This window comes from Polistes dominula, unplaced genomic scaffold (assembly GCF_049000335.1).
Source record: "Polistes dominula isolate Pdom_NZ unplaced genomic scaffold, Pdom_raw_medaka contig_49, whole genome shotgun sequence".
In the NCBI taxonomy this organism is placed as follows: Eukaryota; Metazoa; Arthropoda; class Insecta; order Hymenoptera; family Vespidae; genus Polistes; species Polistes dominula.
The window spans coordinates 6,524,482-6,549,788 of NW_028300914.1; the positions used below are offsets into that span (position 1 = coordinate 6,524,482).

General features: G+C 28.5%; 1 protein-coding gene across 5 annotated transcripts in view; it reads right to left on the reverse strand.

Moving 5' to 3' along the window:
• Positions 1 to 25,307, reverse strand: part of Best2 (bestrophin family protein) — an 83,476-nt gene that overhangs the window by 29,359 nt on the left and 28,810 nt on the right. For 3 of the 5 annotated variants that reach the window (XM_089179853.1, XM_089179854.1, XM_089179855.1), the window contains 2 exons: positions 21,104 to 21,210; positions 16,093 to 16,264 (listed from right to left, as the gene is read on the reverse strand). In XM_089179853.1, coding sequence (XP_089035979.1) covers positions 16,093 to 16,264; positions 21,104 to 21,210 — 279 coding nt within the window. Of the gene's footprint in view, positions 1 to 16,092; positions 16,265 to 21,099; positions 21,211 to 25,307 lie in introns of all 5 variants that reach the window. The other 2 variants (XM_015318348.2, XM_089179856.1) reach the window with 2 other exon arrangements.

Below are 25,307 nucleotides of genomic sequence, written 5' to 3' on the forward strand. Positions count from 1 at the left end.
GAAAAAATAATATTAAGACAATTCCATAATCACGAAAGTAAACATGAAATCTTAATAGATGATCAGTTCGGATTCAGACAAAATCACAACACGGTACAACACGTTACAAGAATAGTAAACTACATTAGTATCAAATTTAACAGAAATAAGGTAACCGTGATGGCATTGCTTCACATAGAAAAAGTCTTTGATAAAGTTTGGCAATATGCTGCATTTTATAAAATGATTAAATAGAAGTATCCGGACGTCCTTATTAAATTTATACACTCCTATCTTAAAGATAGACACTTAATAGTAACAGTGGACAGTGCAAAATCTACTAAACGTAAAATCAGAGTAGGCGTACCACAAGGATCAGTTCTTGGTCCTAAGTTGTTTATCATCCATATAAATGACATACCAAAATTTGAAAAAACTAATACTGCTTTATTCGCCGACGATTTAGCCATATATTCACGCTCATTCTCAGCAATAGTAGCAGCGAAACAATTGCAAATACATATCTCCATATTAGAAAAATACTACAGCAACTGGAAAATAAAAGTAAATGAAACTCTAACAGAAGTAATTATATTTAGTAAAAAATGCAATGATACAAAAATCTTTTAGCGAATCACAGTATATGGCCATCCGATCGTACCCGTACACTCAGTGAAATATTTAGGAGTCTACTTCGATAGTAAACTAACATTTCATATGCATGTGAAACAAATTATAACGAAAACATATGCATTAATGAAAAAATTATATCCACTGTTATTAATAAACTCACCACTATCGTCTTCAAACAAGAAACTTATATATAAAACAATATTAAGGCCTATAATTATATATGCTTACTTGTCTGGTGCAGTGCAGCTAAAATACAAATAATGAAATTACAAATATTACAAAACAAATGCCTCAGATTGATACTTTCTGCAAGCAGATGCACCCCAATTATACACCTACATGAAGAAATTAATATAGAATATATCGATGACTATATTAAACAACTAGGAGAAAGATTTTATGAAAATAAATTAATGTGTAATAAACTACTACAAGGTATCACTAAACTAAGAAGCTACAATATGCCTTTTGTACATAAACATAAATTATCTTATGATAAACTACATATGAGCCGTTTATTTTGAAAGTGGTCTAAGTCCATTTATCTTAAAATCGAGATATTTAAGGGTTTGCGTTTCAATGAATTTAAAAATATACGTACAAGATACTAACGAGTTATACTGCTTAAGTGTATCTAAAGGCTTCAAATTTATATTTCCTATTAAAATAGTGGCAATTATTAAGTAATTAATATGCGTTTTCTAACCACGAATGGAGATAGGCCACTTTCAAAATTAACAACCAGATTCATTATAAAATTTGAAGGTGCCCAAGTCCATTCAACATAATTTAAGATGCTTCAAATTGAAAAAAAACAATACTGAATTTATTTTACATATCCTTAAAACACTTCAGGAACATAATTTATGCGATTCAATTAACTACATAACGTGCAAAATTACAAACATAAATTTATTACAAAACAATTTACTACTCATCTACATTTTGTGCGTGTGAAAGGGATTTGAAGTAATCATGATGTTCCGGTGGTATATATCGTAATAGGTCCATTATGTCCTTGAATTTTGCTGTTGTAATTTGTTTGATATTTTTATACAGTGGTGTCATACAATATTTTCGAACTTTTTTAGTCTACCCCGATGTGGTAATAAATTCAGGACTTAAAAATTTTCATTCTTATTCATTGATGTCTTATAGAAAATTTTATACGGTTCATTTCTGACAAAACGCATCCAACATATTTTTAGCTAGTTTATTGATTCTCCATTAGAATTTTTTACTCTTTTAAAAATTGCATCTTCTAATAATTTTGTTGATACAAAATCTTCTTGTCTCATTTCATTTACAATAAAATTATTACCTTTCCGACACTTTTTCATAATCTTGTAATAATCTTGGGGAACGAACAGTAAATTATTTTTTTTTAATGACATTTCTACCTCGCCAAAATCTCTATCATTTGGTAAAAACGAATGTCCTGATATTAAAAATTTGTGATCTATGATTTCTACATTATTTTCCAAAGATTGGACAATTTTTAACCACATTAAAGCTATTTTAAAGTTTCTATTTTGTTTATGCGGTGCACATGTCACTGTAAGCTATAATGTGTCTTTCACTTTTTATACTGATTTTTTTACTGATAAATAACATAAAGTTGTACACGTAACCATGACAACCGGAAAAAACTGAAAAACGGACTTAGGCCACTTTCAAAATAAATTTTTCATCATTCCGTTAATCGTCAAATTTTCTTGCAACAAAATCTTCATGATTTTAATTAATTTTGTAACAAATTGCTTCAGAATAAAAAGATCATGTAAAAATGTAACTATTACGGTAACTAACTCGATTTTTTTGGTAAATGGACTTAAGCCACTTTTAAAATAAACGGCACATATCTTTAACACATTCATAGACTAATTACTCATAAAATTGGTACATTTCCGCAAGTAGATTTTTCTCATATTATTTTCCTACAGATACTAGCAATTAGTAACTTATTTACCACAAGTGATAATTCTAACTAACCAAAGAGTAAACTTTATAATATTATATAAGAACTGTAGATTAAACTCTTAGATTAGAGTTGGTGTTACAATCTATATATAAAACTGTTAAGTGCCTTTATATATTTATAAAAAGATATTTATGTACACACTATGGTTATTATTTTTGAATAAAATTTATAAAAAAAAAAAGTTCTCTTTCGATCACTAAAGTCAAGTAGTGCTGGGTACGGTTAGTACTTGGATAGGTGACCGATTGGGAACACCGTGTGCTGTGTTGACACTTTCTTTTTAATAATTTCTATAATATTCCTTATGTATATTAAACACTTTTAATGCGTATACGCCTTACATTGAACTTTTCGTTCAAGTCGCTTGGAATTCTCATTGAAAAACGAAGAATTTGTTTTAAATTTATTGTAAAGTAAAATATAGACAAAAAGGATATAATTGTGAAAAACTAAAAATTGTTGTTGATTACAACGAATTAAAATCTTAAGATTTTTCAGATCTAATGTCGTCCTACTATACTCCTTTACGTAAAGCTTTAAGTAAAATTAATTTTTGAAGTGAAAACTTCTTTAAAATCGTTGTGATTTGATCTCGATGAAACGAAAAAGCGACATTACAAAGAGATAAAAATATATATCTATAGGATTTAGCCTGCAAGAGAATGAGATAGAATACAGTATACAGTAGTAACAATATTATAATAAATAAACCAACAATTATATTGTACTCCTGATACTCTGCATTCGTCATATTCTCTCGAAGTTAAATTTTCTGAAGGTTTCATTCTATCTCGTGTGAACTGCACAGATGTTTTTTCTTAATATCTTATGCTCTTTGATAAATAATCTTTTTTAGAACTGTAACAAAACACTCATTATTTTACTATTCCTAAGTAATGTATTTTAAAACTATGTTGTTTATCTAATGTAAGTACTTTGATTTCATAGGGAAAAATTCATTTTTCCATTGAATTTTGCAATTCAAAATTAAGTAAATCCATATATTTATTAGTTCTAAGTGTAAGCGTTTTGATGCGTTTAAAATTATTAACGTGCTTCCATATTTTATAAGGTAATTAAATATCCGGTTTCGAATTAAAATTAATAAGAAAGATCCAACGTTTCCTACTTAATAGTCTAATATTTCATGTACACGTATTAGTATTGTATATCTAAGAAATATAATTCCAAAATTAGATCACTATATTTCAAACAAATTGCAGAAAAAGAATTGAAACTTGTTGACTAGTATAATCTTTGAAATTTTTGGTGACATTAATATAAATCTAACGCAATCGTTAGAAAAATAATTTGAAAAAGTATTTCCTCCTTCGAGACGTATCAAAAAAGTTAGGGATCTCATTCGAAAAAACTCGTTTCCTCTGCGAAACAAATGCAAGACACGTTTTCAGGACTCTCACAGCACTTTCCCCTAGAACTCTCGTCGAAGAAAGAACGAACGACTTGACGCCCACGAATCTTCTTCAACAAGCAACATACGATTTTCGATCGGTATTTCAAACGATCGGAAAAAATCGTTTATCTAAGAACCTAAACGAATGTTTCCTTCTATTTTTCATGTAACATGTTTAGCGTTTAGTTTAGTAATTCTAACTCGCGTTTTGTAATCGGTCGATGACATCGGCACGAAGTGGAAGTCTCGTTGATCGAACGGAATATCAATCCAATCGGAAATCTCGATGAATTCGATTCTTCAAACTATTACATACATATGTAACAAGGCTCTTCTCGCGTTCAATGAAAAGTCACTCGCGCAAGATAATTCGAATCGAGTCCCCTGGAATTTATTGGCTTCGATAGATCGACCAATTTGTTGATCGAGCTATCGATCGATCGATCAATCATCGTTGTATGAGCAATTTCAAATTATACATTTTGTTTTATTTTTTTTTCCTACCTCTCGATGTTTCTACTTATATCTTTACTACTTTATCATTGGGATCTATTGCATATTTATGTATGCGTGATATATATTATTATTATTTTATTACATTAAGAAATAATGTGATTTTTTTTAGTTACAATTTTGTTATCTTTTTCTTTTTTGCTTATTAATAAACATTATCGTTTCGAGATAAAGTATTTTGTAGTTTTGACCACGTATTTTCGGTATAATATATGCATGTGCTAGACGATGGAAGAAAGTTGTCGGAAGTCAAATTTTTCAGTTGAAGAGGCTCTCATAACACGTGAACGGTAAACGTTACGAGAGCCACGTGCTGATCTAGAACGATCTGTTCAGACGAGGAACGAGAAAGAAAGTTACTGGCTTTCGTACGACGATATCATCGAAAGTTGATTCTGTCGCGAAAATGGATACTTTGTTTTAATACATATTACTTCTTTTTTCCTTTTTTCCAATATTATTATTATTATTATTATTATTATTATTATTATTATTATTATTATTATTATTATTATTATTAGTATATAATATTCTTACATTTCAGACTAAAAGCGACTATTACATCGTTTTACAATTTATCATGGACCTGTACACTTATATGTTTACGTGTAAAATCATTGAGTATTATTATTCTTAAATTTTATTCTATAAATCTTATTGTAAATTTATATATATTGTTTTTATAATACGATTTATAATATGACTCTTCTCTATTTATTATATAATAAATTTTATTTAAAAAAAGTATAAATATGATATCTTCACGTATGCTAGTTAAAGAACACGACCTTAAATACAATAAAATATAATTATTATAAGTAAAAAAACTACTTATAAAAATATTTGAAGCATTAAAAAAAATAGTATTTTATATAATAGTTAAAATAGTTGAAAATAGTATATATATATATATATAGTAACTATAACGTTTCGATGAATGTTATATAAATAAAAAAAGAATCTATCAAATTTCATGATTTTTTCAATAAAAAAAAAAAAAGATTGAAAAATATTGTCACGCAGTCGATAAGAGAAATTGATTCACAAATGGTCGAGTGTCGTTCTACTTTCATATTTAATTTCACTGCACTTATGTTTCCTTTAAACCACGCATCCTTGATGTCGATCGTAATATCTTCTTCCCTTTTTTTTAATGATTATTCTTGGTCAATAAACATAAAGTACATCAATAGTACATATATTTTCTACTCATCCTCGGAATTCAGTGAATTATTGCCGTGCGTGTAAAAATGCCCGGCTTGGCAGCTTGCAAACGATCCTCTGACTATGTAAAAGTGGGAGTCGTACCATCCTCCTGGCCTCGGGTCTTGCATTCCAATTAGATTTCAATGAAAGGAACGTTCTAAGCTATGCTCGACCACTGCTACCCACCAGACGTGGCTCATTCACAAATCGAGTACTTTGTATTACGCGATTACTAGATGGGCCCGAATGCGAGCGTGCGCGAGCGCTCACCTTCGTAATTGTGTTGCTAAGTCTTCTCTTTCTTCAGACCAATTGAAAGAACCCACTCTCCTTTCTTTCGGAATTTTAATTAAATTTTCTATCTACTTACAGTAATGGACAAAATTAAATGGACAGTGCATAAATTTTGAATAATCTTTAGCTTAAAAGAAAATCTGAATGAGTCAACTGTAAATATGAATCTCGATGGGAGATGAATGCTATAACAATCAATGCAGAACAATGATCCTAAATATATTACAAAGAAAATTAAAAAAATGTTTACAGTATTGTGAAATAAAAGTTCTTGAATGACCATTACCAAATGTAGACCATAATCCTATAGAAAATTTATGGAGTTTATTGGATTCAGAAATATCATTAGAAAAATGTCATAATAAAACAGTATTTTGAAAAGAAATTTAATTAAAAGTTCAACAAATTGATTCAAATTATTTCCAGAAACTTGTGGAAAGCATGTCATGACGATTAGAAGTGATAATTAAAGCAAGAGGCTGCAATTCTAAATACTAATTGTTCGTTTTGTGAATATTTATAAAATGTTCTTTTAAGTTTGTCCACTTAAAATGTGTAATTTCTATTAGCATTGATATATACTTATATTGTAATATCTCATTTTATAAAATTAACTTTAGAGTTAATTTAAAAAAAATTTTAATTTAGATTTTAATCACATTAATACTATAATCCAAAAAAAGTTTCATATAAATTTATTTATATTTAAGAAAACAAATTACTAATAAATGCGCAGTAATACTCTCGTATTTATTTTATTAATTGTCTTTTATTTTATTTAAATATACTTTTAATATTAGGTCTACAAGTAAGTTTCCAGCGTTTTTAAATCGATGGTGTCACGAGTAGATTCCGGGCAGAAATGTCACATCTCATGTGCCATTTTCGAAGCTTGTGTATTTGTTAACAACATTGCATCATCATATTTGCGTATGTCTATCGGCGTCGTATATTTTATGAAGCAAAAACATGGCAAATTATGTGCCAAATAAGCGTCATTTGCGGGAAGCGCTGCTTCTATTCTTTAATATGAAGAAAAGTGCAGCTGAGGCCTATCGTTTGCTTCTGGAAACTTACAGGGCGGAATGTATTGGTGAATCGACGTGTCGTGAGTGGTTCAAACGGTTCAAAAATAGTGATTTTGACGTTGAAGACAAGGAGCGCTCCGGAAAGCCGAAAAATTTTAAATAAGAGGAATTGGAGGCTTTGCTGGATGAGGATCCGTGTCAAATTCAAGAAGAGTGCTACATCATTGGGCGTCACACAACAAGCTATTTCCCTGCGCCTGAAAGCTTTGGGATTCATCTAAGAAGTTAGAAATTGGGTGCCGTACGAGTTGAAGGTGAGAGATGTCGAATGGTGATTTTGCATGTCAGAAATGTTGCTGCAGTGACATAAAAAAAAGTCGTTTCTGCATCGTATTGTCACTGTTGACGAAAAGTGGATCTATTATGATAATCCTAAACGCAAAAAAACATATGCAAAGCCTGGCAAGCCGGCTAAATCGACGCCGAAGCGAAATATTCACATGAATAAGGTCATGCTCTGCATATGGTGGGATCAGAAGGGTTTCATATACTACGAACTGCTTCCGAGTGGTCAAACCATCAAAGGACCATTGTATCGAACCCAAGTAATTCGTTTGAAGCGGGCATTGGCGGAAAAACGGCAAGAATATCAGACCAGGCACGAGTTCGTAATTTTTCATCACGACAACGCTCGGCCACATGTTCCTTATAGTCCAGATTTGGCGCTATCCGACTACCACTTGTATCGGTCGATGCAGAACGCTCTTACCGGAATGCGCTTCACTTCAGTAGAGGAAATTAAAAATTGGCTCAATACGTTCTTGGGCTCAAAAGACGAGAACTTTTTTTTGGTCCGGAATTCACAAATTGCCAGAAAGATGGGAAAAAATTTTACCTTCGATAGACAATATTTCGAATGAAAAATATGTAACCGTTTTTTCAGAATAAACCTTCAAATTTTATAAAAAAACGCTGGAAACTTGTAGACTCAATATTTTAATTATCTTTTCTTTTTATTAAAATAATGTTTAATATTGATTGTTAAAAAAAAAGAAAATAGTCAATATTTTTCCTTAATTATTAAAAATATGCTTTTTAAGAAAATATTCAACTGCAAAAATATCCACATTTACCACCCACAATGACAATAAACTTTTCTCTTAAATATCGTAATACTCATATTGTCTAAATCTTCTATTGGTAAAAATAATGTTATCGTCGAGGTATAATCGCGAGCAGACAGTAGACAGGATAACATTACACGAGCTGTTTTCACCGGTGGCGTTCCGCTTGGAAATCCTAGCATTCCAACGTTTTGCGGCAACGAAACGAAAGTAACGCGGGGTCGAAAGTGGAGAAGCGAAGGTAAGGAAAGAAGAGAAATGAACAGAGAAAGGGAGTGAGTTAAGAGAAGTAGACGAAAGAGGAGAAGGAGAAGGAGAAGGGGGGCTGTTGCATAAGAAAACGTTTAAAAAGTTTAGAGGCGACTGGTCTGCTGTTCTTGCTCCGTTAACACAACATCCGTACTAGCGATGAGATCGAACACATCACGATTAGTATCATTTCTTGCTAGTTCAATTTTGATACTTAATAAATACTATACTTATTTACTAACACCAGAATGGAGTATGCTTTCTTTTTTGGTTAATAAATAAAAACTAATTATGTAAAATTAGATTGTTAGTATCATAACGATCTGAAAGATACTACAAAACATTTTCTTTTTTTCGTAAAGTTATTTTAGTTTGTAATATTATTTGATTTAATTTAATATTTAATAATATTAATTTATTTAATTTTTAATATTTAATGTGTACCTTTGTAGGGGTCTAATTGATGACGTCGGGTACTTTGGATTCTGGTGTTAAAATCACGTCTTATATGTTATTTATTTGTATGTTGACGACACACCACTTATAATTATGAAAATTTAGCAATATTATTTAATAATTTTTATATTTTTATAACAAGGATATTTATTCTTTTTTTAAATTGTTTGAAAATAAGGTTTAAGGTCAAATATTTTCTGCTCGGGTACCTTCGACCCAACGTCATCGGTTATAAGGTGAATAATAATTATATTTGATATTTATATCAAATGTCATTTTTAATTTGTGTATTTTATGTTTTATTATATTTTTATTACTTGCTCATTTTACTCGAATCTCAGCTACATGTCTGATTTATATTTTGGGAGTTATTTCACGATTTAAATAGTTCCAAATAACTTGAATTTCGAGATTGTCGAGCATGTATCTTTAAAAAAAATAATTTTCACCCAATAATTCGTCATCTATATGAAATTATTCTAATTTTTATATTTTTTCATTGATATTTTCAATAACAATTTTTGGTATTTATAATGAATATCACTTACAGTTTGCCTGTCTAATTATTTTACTTTTTATTCTTTTATTTTAAATGCAGATTTTATGTCGTATTAAATAATTATTTCAGAAGTTTATTAGTTAAAATTCAAAGAAAAAGTTTAAAATGTGCAAATCTTTCAATTTTATTTTATAATTTCTCACAAAATTTTATCCCGTAATTCAGACTGGCAGACTGAACGAAATGTGAAAGTTAGTGGATTTATATAGGTACGGAATAAACTCGATTAAATGAGTAGTGTATGAGTAGCTCATTCGTAAACTCATTAACTTAATAAAAAAAAAATGTAGAGAAAAATGATTCACATTAGATTGTAACATATATTAGTCTTGATTTTTTCATTTTGAAAAATATAAAAAAGGAACTAAAAATGCCCAATACCTTGTCATATATTAAATTATTAAACAATTATGAAAACTTTGATCATTTGTTAATACGAAGTTAAATTAATCGGTAAAATTTATTTTTCATATAAAAAATAAAATATAAATAGGTCGGTTTGATCTAATGTAAAATTTAAACAAAATTGTAAAAGTAAAATTAATCGTTTTAGCTTATGAAGATTTAAAAAAAAAAAAAAAAAACATGTTGAAACGGACATTTATTAATTTTATAACAACAAATGTAATAGTTTTTACAAAAAACGATAATAACTGAATTAAAGGAAAATAATTTCTTCTGTTGCATTTCGATCCCATCGCTAATCCATGGTAAAGCAAAACAGCATACGTTTGCCAGACGTTAGATAAATTATGAGTGGAGGTGGTAGTAGCGTTGGTTGTGCAACGGAGGCCCCGATTTATTTCCGAGGAAGAAAGATGAACCTACTCAGTATGGTTTGCCGGTTCTTGAACGGACGCGTAGGTTCGTCCTTCTTCTTCGGTCACGATACGTTGCACTTTCTCTCGGCCATTGTGTCATTGACCACAGCTGAAAGCTCGCTCTCGATCAAGCGTAAAGTTCAAAGCAAGCAACGCGTCGTTGACTCGATCTCGAACGTCTTCCCGATCAGCTGATAAACCCGTCAGACTACCAACTCTCTTGTTTATTTCATTGGGTTTCCCGGAAATTTCATGTCGATTTATATTATTAATGTTAATATATCTTTTTCAGATTGGGACATAACTTTTTCGGCAGTCTAACGTATAAATACTAGATTGTCAGAATAGTTTATGTCGATTTTGAGAAAAATTTATTTATTGTATGACCTAAAAAGTTCATGTTAATTTTCATATTTATTTATTGTAAGTATTTAAGCACGTGGAATACATAAAAGTATTTTATATACAAAAAAGAAGAGCAGTTTTCCTACGTAGAAGAGGGTTACAAAATTCAGAATCTATCATGCCTAATGGTGAAAATTTTTGTCATGATTTTTGAAAGGTTTCATCAAGATTTTTTCATACTTACATAGAACAAATGGAAGGAATATTTATATATATATATATATATTAGAAATGTACTGTGTCTACAACGTAAAGGAGAACAGAAAAGTTCTGAATCTAGCAAGTGGAGGACTACAATAGAATGAGATGTTACATGTTATGCTAATAGGAGTTAAGAACGATTGTAAGATTTGCTCTGAATGAATAAAGCTTGACGAAAGATACCAAAGTACATATTACTGAGAGATTGCTTTTTAAACTACCACACAAAAATACAATACAGAGTTTAATATTTAACAAATTTTTTTCTTCAAAGTATAAAGATATATAAAAGTTTTAAACGTACAAGTTTTAAATTTTGTGTGAAATCATTTCAAGTATCTGTAAGTAATGTAGTAAATATGCAGAAAATCGTCTTGAGTTGCTGGTTCACCCCAGCGAAAAAGGTTTCGACTGCAAGGGGTTAATATTATTATTTCATTAACATTTATAAAGCAAATTAGATGGTTGTTCAGTACATTATGCGATACCTACTTATTTTTACTTAGAAAATATAACACTTTGTATATTAAGAATATAAATTGAGTGTAGAATTTAAGAACTTTTTACTAATTTTAATACCAAGAATTTAATTGATGTTTCATTTTTTTATTTATAAAAAATTTAATATTTAATTAAACTTATTATCACTAAGAGAAATAAATGTTTATAGTAATTATTTATCTTTTTATAGTAACTATTTATGAAATATTGTTGAATAATAAATTAAATATTTCTTTAATTAGTAATAATTAAACCTAACACTACACTAAATGATCCAAATTTTACTACGAACTTTCTGTTGAATCTAATATTTTGTTTTATTTACTTTTACCACGAATCATTAAACTCATTTACTATAACAAAAGTTGTATATAAAATTTGAATTAACAGTTTCCTATTAAATCGATAGTAATTTATTTAAAGCGTAGCAAAGTGCTCGTTACTGTTCTTATTTATTCAGATTTTCAGTAACTAATAAAGTATTATAGATATGTATGTCAAGGTTAATCGATATATGGATGAACATAACTCAATGTCAACTGTTACAAAGTTAAATGATAGAAACGATAAAAATAATAAAAATGAAATCGAAAAAATGTAAATTCATGTGTCGTTTCGTAGGAAGCGTGTTAGTTTGGAGTAAATTATTTTTTGTTCTCTTCTGGGCGTGGCCTGGTACGACTGTTACTTACTTGGGTTAACGACACCGAAACGTGTCACGGCAATTCATTAGCGTAATGAGACACAAGCGCAACATAGGCTGCCGACAGCTTGACTGTAAGACTACATCGATTATCTCTTGAACGACTTTGCTCGTAAAAGAAGATGCGTTTTTATTATTACCAAGTGTTTATTTTTGTAAACTGTAACTGTACTGTACATAACTTCTTAAACGACAGTAACGACAAAATTTTATGAAACAATCCTAAAAAAAGAGGGAACGAAAGAGAAAATAACATAAAACCAACTATAAAATTATGCGTGCGCGCATATATATGTGTGTGTGTGTGGGTGAGAGAGTGAGACCAGTCGATCGACGGTTGAACGAGATTATGAAAGCATCGAGTGTTAGTATTAGTGATAGTGTTGTGTGTGTTGTATATATGATGAGATATTTCCATCGATTGTTATTACGAAATGTGTTTTATTATGGAAAGATGAGTAGAGATGAGAAAGGCGAGAGAAAAGATAAAAAAGAGAGAAAAGAAGCCAGTCGTGAGTTGACCAATATAAAAAGAATTTTCAAAACTATCAAATATTTTGATCCTTTCTGAGATTTAATAAAAACTAGTTTTATTAAAGTTTACTTTTTTTTTAGTTTAGTTTTTTATTTCTACAAAATAAATAACTTTACTTTAAATATTTCTAATTAGCGTGTTTCAAGTAAATCAAGTGGCGTTGTTATTTACCACGATGCTAATGACTAATCATTAGATTCTTACTTGTCAGATGAACATAAAAACGCATCAAAATAATCCATTAGACATACATTAGTCAATTATTGGGAAATTGGAATTTTTTAATGGGAAATTGTGTGCTTGTCAATATTGATTAGAAAAAATTGACAAGTCATTCAATCGTTTCAATATACATTTCTTTGAATCAATTGAAAATATTATTAAATTCATTTACGAAAATTTGATTAAAATTCACTCGAGATTACTAACATTTTGAACAAAATTACAACAAAATGCCGATAACCTCAATTGTTGATTTCAACATGAATGTTGCATCGGAGAGTTCACAATTTCTAATTGTATTTTTGGAAAATTTGTTCAACCTAAAAATGTTTAATAAATCCACTGAATCGACAATTCGGTCAAGTACAACAATCGATGCACTATTCCAAAAATATCTTGGTCTAATTCAAACTAGTTGTAAGAATTTTGATATTATTTTTGTTATTATAAGCAATTCGTATTATTTTTAGAAATGGAAAAAGATGAAAATTAAATAAATAACAATTTTATATATTTCTCTTTCGAATATTTTCAATAAAACTCGTAAATTATTAAATTTTCATATCCTTTTTCATCTTTCATTCGCTTTCTCTCGCTCTCTTTCTCAGTCTTATTGTCTCGTAATAAATATAAATATGAATCAATTGATTATTTTCCACATGATAACACGAGTTTCACTTCTATCGCATTTTTTGATCATGTATATATTACTCTTTTTAGTATCAGAATTAGTTTAAAATCAATTAAATTAACAATAATACAAAGTACATTTGTTTAAAAATTATATACTTTTCGAGTAAACAATTTTGATCTGATATTTTATTAGATGCAAATTTTCAACTTAATTAACAATACATTTGTATTTTATGCGTTATTTTTTTTTAATGTGTATTAAACTGATTCTAACACTTAAAATCATTTAAACAATAGAATAAACAAAGGAAAATGAATTGCTAAACATAACAAAATCAGATATTCCTGTCTTTAGTGTTATACTAACACGTACGATTTTAACACTAGATTTACGAGCATTGCCTGTATATCTTTTTTTTACTAAAATTCGTCTTTTTGACGGGTATGTGTAAAATGCAATTTTTTTTGTTTTAAATTATTTATTAAAAAGCTATATAATGAAAATCTTTTCATTTACTGTTGTCTTCAATACAGTTTTTACATGTAAACTCTATCTTATAATCTTTCACTTTGATCTACTTGTTTTATAAACTAATAAGAGATGCTTCACCTCCGAAAATAACTTCTTTTAAGCTCACAAAGGTCATCAGTGAACTGTGAGTATTTGTGATATATTGTGTATATGTTTGATGTAACTGTAGATAACAAGTCCAAACTTGTTACTCATGTATTTACTGGAAAATAGCCGTTATTTGTTTAGTGTTGTTTTTTCTTATTCATTGTTATTTCATTTTTATTATTTCCAGATGTTGTATATCTATATAACTTAATCGGTCAAATGGACGGATTTTCGTAAAAAGACGTATACCACATCTGAAAATAAAATAAAGGTGTTTCAGAGAAAATGACTAGAAATATATATTCGCTGCATTATATAATTAAAAACCAATATGTAATATTTAAAAAATAATGTTTGCATGTTCAGAATTTTTAAGCATACCCGTCATTTTGACGAGTTCCGTAAATCTAGTGTTAAAATATTGGCATTTTCTGTAAATTATTTTATTTTCATATTAGTCAAATTCATTTGTTATAAATAATGCTTTCAAGTTAAACTCATTGAATATATACTATATAAAACTAATGAATATATATTAATATATTTATTTTCAGATTTGTTTATCCTAAACACACTATATCAATAGTTTTCAAATAAAAATCAAGTAAAAGAAAGGATGTACAATTTTTAACGACATTCACTATGTATGTTACCGCTAGAGTTAATGTACATACTACCTAGCTAATCTACAGATTAACTGTTCTGCTCAGTTAACGCGTAGAATCAAGAGTTTTCAGCATACTATCTAGATAATATGCACATTAACGGCTTCCGTGTCGTTAAAATGTTAGCAGTTTCTAATGCAAAGTATTCAAATGTCGATGAAGATGTCACTGAGAAAATTAAAGTATCCGAAATAGACAAAACAAAAATTGATCCTAGCTCGATTTTGGTTGCAGTTCTTATTGTTAGTGAAACAGAGGATGACTTTTATAGACTTGATACTAAAACGAGTATTTTAAAACAATCGTATGCAAAATCTGAATTCAGTGTTTGCAAAGAGAGATTTTTAACAACAGAAAAAATTTCCCTACTGTAGAAATATTTTTACATTAAACAACAGTAAAATATTCTTTGATACTGGACAAAGTTTCAGAATATGTGACTGCAAATTTAAATATATTACAAATAGATGTCCTTGTTTTAAATACCAATTGCTTTTGTAAAGAAAAAAATTTTAAGTATCATCAATCTTTAGATTTGTTATTAAGTAAGCATAATTTTATCATATGTTTTGTAAATTCATTTCTTTAATTGTAATAATATTTTAAACCGTTTGAGATTCTTTCTATTATAGTTTATTAATTGATTCATAATTGATTTTATCAACTAATTTGTTGATTGTATTAACTTGACTTTTTAAATATCGAAAAATAAATAAATAACATTATGTTAATTTAAGCGTACAGAAACGTTACTATTATTCGAGTAAAGATGTTATTTTCACTTTAACAAATGGCTAACAGATAATATGCAGATTATCTATGTAATTTGTAGATTACCTAAGTAATTTAAGAAATGGAACAATTTTCGGCACTTCATCCTAGTTAATCTTCAGAATAACTGATTTCTGTACTTTAGTGGTAATATATATATAAATCAATTGGTTATTTTCTATATGATAACAGGAGGTCACGCACATTCGTTTTTTTATTTTATTTCTTTAGCCTTTTCGAGTATTCTAGCATCGACTTAGGTATTAGTTGCTCGAGGGCAACAATCCTTTGGATTTAAACGATACATCCAACTCGAAGTGGCATTTTTGTGCGGTTGGATGAACTTGGACGTTTCTATTCATCAATTCGATTCGCATTAAGAGAAAAAGAAATTGTAGGTGGAGTGAGATGGGGGGAATTGTTACATTCTCCGATCCTTCTCAGAAATTCGTCTTAACTCTTCGAAAGACCTTTTGGCTCCTGATTTTTCTTATTTTTTGTCGGTTTTTTGGTTTGCATTTTTTGACGTCTTTTTATTTTTTTTGACTCGTAGAATAGAACTCTCGTAGTTTCTACTTACGTTTCCAGGAATGGCGGCGCTGATGAAGAGGGCCAGATTGTCTGGCCACGGTAAAAGTTTGTACTGTTCCCACCATCTTTTCACTACGAGGCTCACGTAAAATCCCAGGACGAAGGACATCGGTATTGATTCACTCGAGTTGCCGAAATAATATCGTATTTTTTCGAAAATTCTGTAAATAAGAAAAACAAAAACAAAATGATCTAGTCTGTGGTGTATTAGTGTTTTTAGGTGCCATAAAGATTTAATATCTAAATTACCTATTGTTTTTTATACTCGTGTAGTAATTAATAACTACCAAACAATAAGTAATCTAAGGTTTTCATCATATTCTAATTCAAGTTAAAGCAATAAGGTTTTAACGTTTCAAGTAAACAAAACTATTCCTTGAGAGTGATATCTTTATTTTTTTACTTTTTATTACCTTTTTTTCTTTCACAATTAGTATAAATATTTGTAATATTACGTATACATTTTTCTTTTGGTATAAATATTTGTAAACCTATGTTTATAAAATTAAGTATATATTAATTTAAGAATTTGTATTCTAAATTGATATTAAAAATAAATACGTGTTAATTAAAATTTAGTTTAAATAAATAAAATTTTTTGAAATTTTTTTTATTTTCTTATTTTTTTGGTAGGATAGGTTAAGCATAGGGTGTAACATTATAAATGAATAATATTATTATATACTATGTTTTCTAAATAATATTTTATTTATTCTAAATTTACATTGAATTATTTACAAAAAGAAAATAAATTATAAGAATATTTTTTACTTGAATAGCTTATTTTATCAATGGAAAATTATTTTGACTAAAGGAATGAAATTTTTGAGTAATTCTGTTTTGAAATACTTATCAGTTAATTAACGAGTGATAAAAACTATATTTTTTCTTCTTTACTCGTTTCATCGCAAAGTAATAAATGAAGTATATAATATATAAATCATTAAAATATTTCTTTTGATCAGACGAATAATCATGAATCATAGATTGTTATGATTAACAAGAGGTAACAAAAATGATGTTTCGTTCTAACGAATTCTCACATTACATCTAAACGATGCTTACTCAATTCATCAATATAATTTAACCTGATAATCAACCGGTTCTGAATATTCTGGTATTCCCGAGGATAACAAAATTCTATTCGTACAGCTGAACTGTGTTGTTGATTTAACGTTACCCATAAATCATTAGTCATCAAAAAAACATGCCGATATAAATAACCTCGTGGTGGTTGTTACAAAATGACGAACGTCAAGAAAAGTCACTATTCATCGATAATCATTTGAGAAATGCATCGAAGAAATAAAAAGAAAGAAGAAAAACAAGAAAAAAAAAGATAAAAAAAGAAATTAAATTGAATCGAACGTTTCACAAATGCAACAATAAGCGATCATGCGATCTTTCGGATGCATCACATCACGAGTAACCTGTCCTGCTCGTTTAGTTCCTTTTGTTGCGAGAGAATCCCCTTATCGTTTCTTTTTACTTTCTTTTAGTACGAGGCCCTAAAAAGCAGACTTTAAACCAGCCCTACGGTTTCTAAATTTAGAAGGGACGGATCGAAACGATTTTAACCAGTTGATCTTTTTTTTCCTTTGCATCATCCTCTTCTTCCTTCCTTTCTTCTTCTTATTCTTTTCTCTTCTCCTCTCCTCTTTTAGCCTGGCATAAATAACAGGTTACGTTTTATGCGTTTTTTAATGCCAAGCACGTTTAACTCCTCGGCACGTATGAAATATCATACGTTAAGCCTTTCGTGTTTTTTCTTTCTCTCTCTCAGTGTTTCTCCCTCCTGCGCGCACTCGCGCACACGTACAGTTTTTTATCTTATATAGGGCGTGCGTGAAGTAAATTGGATTTTTCTCTTTGGAGTAAATCAAACTTTCGTATTATTTAAATCCTCGGTTATTTTCAATAATTTTGCAGAATTATTTACGCATCGACGTTTCCACGAAATGTTTAATTTTACTTTTTTTTTCTTTTTTTATGTAATTACATTTTGTAAAGATTACGAAAGTTTTCCAAATTGCATGACTACTGGATGACGAATCGTTTGATATACGATCGAATAAGATAAACTTACTTACTATTTTTAGCATTAATAATTCTTACCGCATTATTCCGGGAATTGGAAACCAAGTGAACCGTTAGAAAAGATTTTTCCTATGTAGCAGATTTGTGAAAGAGACTGCATAAGCTAATACGTATTTACGCACTTATTTCCTGTCCGTAAAAGCGTGTCACGTTCATAACTACCGTTTAATGTTCTTCTATTTGCATAAACTTCGCCCACGAAGGGTAACCGATCTTCGCTTTGATTATCTACGGGCCTATCATCTTCCGAGGGATATGAATGTGTGTTTATGTGTATACGTTCATTCAAATAAAGAAATGTTTTCAATGAATTATCAACTACCTACATTGCATACTTTCGTCAAGTTAGTTCCTCGAAAAGTACTGACAAATCAAATCAATTTGAAAATCAAGCAGATTTTTTACATTTGCTTTGTTGCTCAATACGTGGCAATCATAATGTAGCAAATTTATATATTTTCAATAATTTTCGACAAAGTATAGAATTTTATATTTAATTCCTAATATATTTTGCCTATTTGTTAAAAATATTTGAAATAAATTTTCGATTAGTTAAATTGTACGTTTTTGTGAATTTAATTCCTCGAAAAATACAAGCAAACAGAATAAATATTCTAATTATGCTGGTTTCGCTTTTTCATTATATTTCTTACATCCGCTTTGTTGTTTCATATGTAGCAATCTTACGATCGTAAAATACACGTGATGTAACAAATGTCTGTATTTAAAAAAAATATATAACATTCAAATTGAAAAAAATGGACAAATCTATTTTTAGAAAAATCGGTACGAATTTGAGCCAATACCAAAGATCACATTAATGTTTAAATAATAAAATAATGTTAAATATACCTAAGTTTGAATAAATTTGAATAAGATACTCGTTTCCTATTCCTGATGATCATTTTTATTTAATCATCAATTTTTTAAAATCGTTTTTTCTAACCATGGTACATCCAGTATAGTTTGCATAACTATTGTTGCGGCCTGTTTCATGTAAGAAACAGACGTATGTGACCCATGAAGGAAAAACGTTGAGTACTCCTGATTCATTTAAACTTACTCGATTTTTTTAACCTAATTAAAATCTGATATAACTTTGACCCATATATATGATATGCATATCTGTAATTGTAAAATTTGATAATTTTGTGAATTTTTAAGTTAGTAATTTTCTTTCCTTAATATACAAAACACATATTATGAAGAATGTCTAACTTAGTTGCAAGGCTACGCTTTCGAACTGCTGCACCGTTCATTTTTATTCGTCGCCTCTCGCAAAGAGAGAAGTAAAATATCTATGAAGTGTTCTTCCTTTTTTCTGGTCTCCAAGACTTTTGAAAGTAGTATTTGTTTTTTCACTTCATCCTTCTTAGGTAGACATAACGCGATATTGCGAATTCTTAATGAAATTTACTCCTGCGAGATTAGTTAAAACTCGCAATAATATAAGTTAGCTTAACAAAACCGGAAACGTGAAATCAAATAAAACGCGGAAAAGAGAATTCGAAATTGAAATATTAAATGAAAAAATAAAAAGAAAAAAACATGTGTGTGTACTTAAGACAGCATGACTGAAGTGAAAAACTTTATAACGATTATAATATATTCTAAAGCAATAGGACGACCAAAAATCTATTTGTTTGAAAATCGTTTGTTTAAAAACTGCCCGTTTATTAGGTAGAATTGCGGCTCACTAACTTGAATCCGTTGGATTTTTACTTGTAGGATTATTTAAAGTACATTGTCTATAAAAGACCCATAGATAGTGTGGAAATACTTGAAAAAAGTAACTGAAAAAATTGAACAAAGTTCCCAGCATATCCGAGCAATGAAATATAGAAGGTATGAAGTAATTCCTTGTAAGACGATTGCAAGCTTGTGTGCAGGTACAAGGAGATCATTTTTAACACCTCTTATGAATGTAAATGATGCTCTAAAGTTATCCCTACAATATTTCTCACTTATTCTGTTACACCTTGTATATGATTAATATGAATATTATTATGAACACTATTACTTGGATACATCAGGAACAAGTCATAAATTAATATTGTGTATATATATGAAGATTTACAAATATTTCTACACACACACATAACACTTGAAATATTTATTTTATTTCCCCGATCGATATTTCGCCATTTTTCCTCCATCATTCAAATAAAGCACTCTCCTCCAAAACCTTTCACTTTCTTTTTCATTTAAAAATTTTCATTATTCTCCCTGAAAGAAGTTTCACTTCATAAATAAATAAAGATTTTGGCCATAAATTAAAAAAAGAAAACCCTGTTAAGAATAAAACGTGATCAAAACACTTGGAACCTTCAGATTTTGTTGTCGATACAAGGCTGATCGAGAGTCGTTTTATTTGCGCCCATAAAAAGTATGTTTATGGCGGACACACGTGGAGAATTACACACGCGCACGAATCATTGCCGATCCTCGACGAATCATCGACTTTTGCATCATAACGAGCACCAAATTGATTAACGATTACGCTTATTCACGATCCATACTCGAACAATTATAAAGAAATTTACTCGTTGTAATAACCATTGTGATGGTTTCAAATAATTCATATTCTTTTTAATGCACATTGACGATTTAAGAAGTAATGTTTTCTAATCGAAAGAAGAATAAATAAAAAGCAAAATATTTAGCAGTTTATGAAAATAATATTTTATTTTAATATTTGAACAAAATATCATATATTCATTCATAATTGGTACATATTCGGTTTAATAAACTTCATTTGAAATATGAACAAAATGTTTGTTTCATTTTTGCATTAAAATATTAAGAAACTTTTTTCTTAAGCAAATATAAGAATATATTGTTAATATAAAAGTTAAGAAAAAAAAATGTTCTCAAATCGACAAAGAATTCGTATACTCACGCACGTTGCTGCTCGTTGAGCGCATATCGATATGTAAAATTGATGAGGTAGTATACAAAGAGGTAGGCCAGTAATTCCCGCCAAATTAATTTGTAAACCGAACCCCGCCATCTGCAAATAAAAAAGATAAAATTAATTTATCGTTAAAAGAAGAGATTACGTATGAGGAAATTCATGTGAACGCGTATATGCAATCTGTTTTATATTTTCAATGATATTAAGTTAAGAAATAAAATTTTCATTTGATTAATTTAACGTGTAAAGTATTTATAATTCATTCTTTGCATGTAATTATAAGTAAATTTGTTTACATTACATCTTGACACGTATAAGTAACTTAATTTTGTGGTTAAATTCGATATTGAAATAGTGTAAAAATAACTGTGGTTTTTAATTGTCGAATTTAAAGACTTTTATGATTAGAGTGTCATATAACTGTGATGTAATTATTATTCTTCTCCTTATTATTATTATAATAATTACATTATTACAGAGTTATTAGAATTGACATAACATAATAGTTATAATTTCATAACATAGAATTATTTTTGTAAGATAATAATAAATCAATAAATATGAAAATATTCAATTATTACGTATTTTGTAAAAACGAGTCATTTTGATTAGTTTTGATAGAAATACATCTACTATTTTTGTGAATTTATGAAAACCTTGTTAAAGTATATAGTGTTATCTTATTTCATGCTTTAAGTGGTCAGTATAGTTATTTCATGAATAAACGGATTTCAGGTTTTAACGATAACATATGCTCAAACACATACATAGAAACACATAGATCCAGGGTATACATAGAAGAATATACCAAACTTCCGCGACTGTTTACCAACGCAATTATTCTTTCTACACGATCTCAAAACTATGTTGTAGTTTGTCTTGACTGTGAAATGTCTGACTGTTCCGTTATTTCTGAGGTTTACTTCATGTTGGCTCACATATCTTTTCTTCGAAGTACGTTGAAATTTCGATTATCCGTTACATTTACCGAATTACACCTTGTTCTGTGTCACGGAGACGTATATATTGTACTTTAATCCACTTCGAAGAATATTGCTTACCAAGCATCGAAATCACTGTCTCAGCCATTGAAATCACTTTAAAAAGCAAAAAAATACTACAATCAAATGTTAAATATACATACCGATTATTATGACAGTGGCCTAAATAAAAAATATAATAAATAAATCATAAAATAATCATGTTTGCATTTTAAGACTCAATCTATTGTCATAATTATTATCAACAAACTTATGGCGAAGATTTTTGTTTTTCAAGGAAATTTGCAATTGCGTAATAGATATATTTTTGTATTTAATGACTTATGGTAAATGCAGTATTATTTAAATTTTAACGTTGGCCCTGGACTAATTTTAATTTTAAACGTATTCATATATAAATATTCACTGCCAAAGTAAAGTACTATATGTACGTTGTGAATCAAATGTGTGTCAGGGATGGTTAGTTTTCCCAAAAGAATGAGAATAGATGTCAACGATATTTTACCACATTCAAACGCTTATTCTTTATTATTTATATTTCAAACGGTTGAATACTCAATCCTTCGTATGCAACATAAGTAGTGGTCAGAATAGAAATGTGAATGAAATTGACATATTTGTGGTTACTTAGAAAGGAGTCACAGTTCATTATCATTGTACTGACTTCGAATGAATTTTTTCTAAAATGTACAATAATTTTACTTTTTTTTTTTTGGTTAAAAACTCCTGCAATATAAACAGATCTATTATTATTTATTGAAAATTTAGAACTCATTATTTTATTGAAATTTTATTTGTTTCCTAATACAGAATATAGTATTTTACTATTATTTATACAATAAAAATACATAAAATACTATAAAAATTCGATAAAATTTTTAAATTTATTACAGTAAAATCTCTATAATATAAATACTACTTTTTAATATAGAGTTAATGGAAGTATAAGAAATAATGTTCAGATAAATAATGAATCTTAATTTTATGATAAAAATATTAATCAAAATAAATCCTTACGATAATTCAATTTATCACATACAGTATTACAGTGTGAATATACAAGCCCCTGCCCATGTTCGCAAACCATAATAAAGTCAACGATATGAGGCATTTAAAAAATTTCATGGCTCTTTCTTTTTAAGATTATTCGTCTCACAATTAGATTAGAAGAACTTTTACAAGGAAAATAATTTTTGTTTCGTTTCAATGTTACTTTCTAATGGTTCTTGATTTCTAATATCGTCGCGGTCGTTTGGTATTCCAACGAGAATTCCGTAAAAGTGAAAGGAATGCATATGAAGCAGATTTTAATTACGCTTGCAGTCGTCGTAAAGTTCTAATCGCATTACTTTGGCGACAAAAGCAAGGCAACTTGTAATTATAAAAGAAAACAATGCGAATTATCCATCAATTAAAATAAATTTTACTCGTACTACGAAGTATTAGAACGTTAATACGCAGAAAACGTCATCAAAAAGAGGAAAAAATATTTAAAAACATTATTTCCAACTTTGATTGATGCTGATAATTCGATTAATGAACGTTTTTTAAGAGAAAAAACAAGGTTATTACTCTCGTAGAAATAAGTATATTTGTAAAAATATATATGTATATATGTTTATATTAATAATTTGAAATATTTAAATTATATATTTCTAAGATATGTTTAAAATATATATACATATTATATATAGATATAATATATTTATTTAAAATATAAATGTGTAATATTATTTTATTATAAATAATATATAATACATATCGAGATAGATATATCAACATATATCGAGTAAAATGAAATTCAACACTGTTATTCAAAACAAACATTTTATTTTCACCGCTTAATAGGTGACCTACGTAATCTCTGTTTTTCGATGCTAACCTCCTAGAATGGGTTATAAAAAATTTACGAAAGTAACATTTCTAAGAGCGGCAGTGAATTCTTTGAAAAATTCCTGAAAACGAAATAAAACTATAAAAAAAATAATACACTCGTTAAGTATTATATTAATATGCGTTATATTTGAATATCACTTATGTTTTACTTCGAAAGTTTGACGTAGGACAAATGAATAAAATGAATTTATTAATCGTTTAAAATAAGATTATGTAAATAGATTCCAGCCAATACGATAAAAAATATCAATTAACAAAAATAAAGATTAGTTAGAACAATATTAAAAAAAGAGTAATAATAAAAATTAAAAAAATAATGAATAAATAAATCAACAACGATGTTTAATATTGTGATAAAAAAAACTTTTCCACTCGAATGTTTGAATATATTATTAATTTTGATTGCGCTAATAATTTAAACGTTTGACATAAAACTAATATGGAAATAATAAAATGTTATTAAAAAATGTGATCCCGTGTAAAAATGAGCCCAAACGTAAGAAAATTATTTACTGCGTATAAAAAAATTCCCGTTGAATAAAATACAGCGTTAAATCGAGATGTTAATGTATTTATTACCAACGTGGGGATCGGCTTATCATTTAATTAAACATATTTGTATTCACGATGAATTAATAAACATTTCGAGGAAAAATATTCATTCAGAAAGTTATGAATATTGGTGAAATCATACGAAATGAAAGTATACGGCGAATATTTTTCGCTAGTAATGACACTATCGTCTCAATTACGACGAGGGATTCGAAATATCAGTCTCACAAGTTACGAGGTATTTTCATTGTTTTCGTGTCAGTGGGTCATGGTAGGAGACATTGCCCCATTGCTTTCATGCAGTGACATTCGATGACACGACACGAAATGCCACCATGAATTCATCCAAGTCGCAATCACGACTTATGAACGAAACTTAACAGTTTCGATTAGTTCTGATGTAATAGTTATTTTTATAAAATGTTCCTTCAAAAATGTTTATTAACCAAATACAATATAAAATAACTCTTAAAAGAATTAAAATCTTAATGTACAAAGTTAACTTCAAACAAAAAATATAATTTAAAAGTTGAAAGCTTTTAGTTTCATTCATTTTAATCAAAATAAAAAATAAAAAAAGTACTCGAACCATCTACCAACTTTACATACTCATTTAACTGCATATATTTGTACCTTTATCTTTCTCAAATTTTCTTTCTTTAAGAAAAAAGGATTAAATCTAAAATAAAATAAATTATAAAATAAACGATTATTATTTTTTGACTTTTTGTTAATCCACGGTCA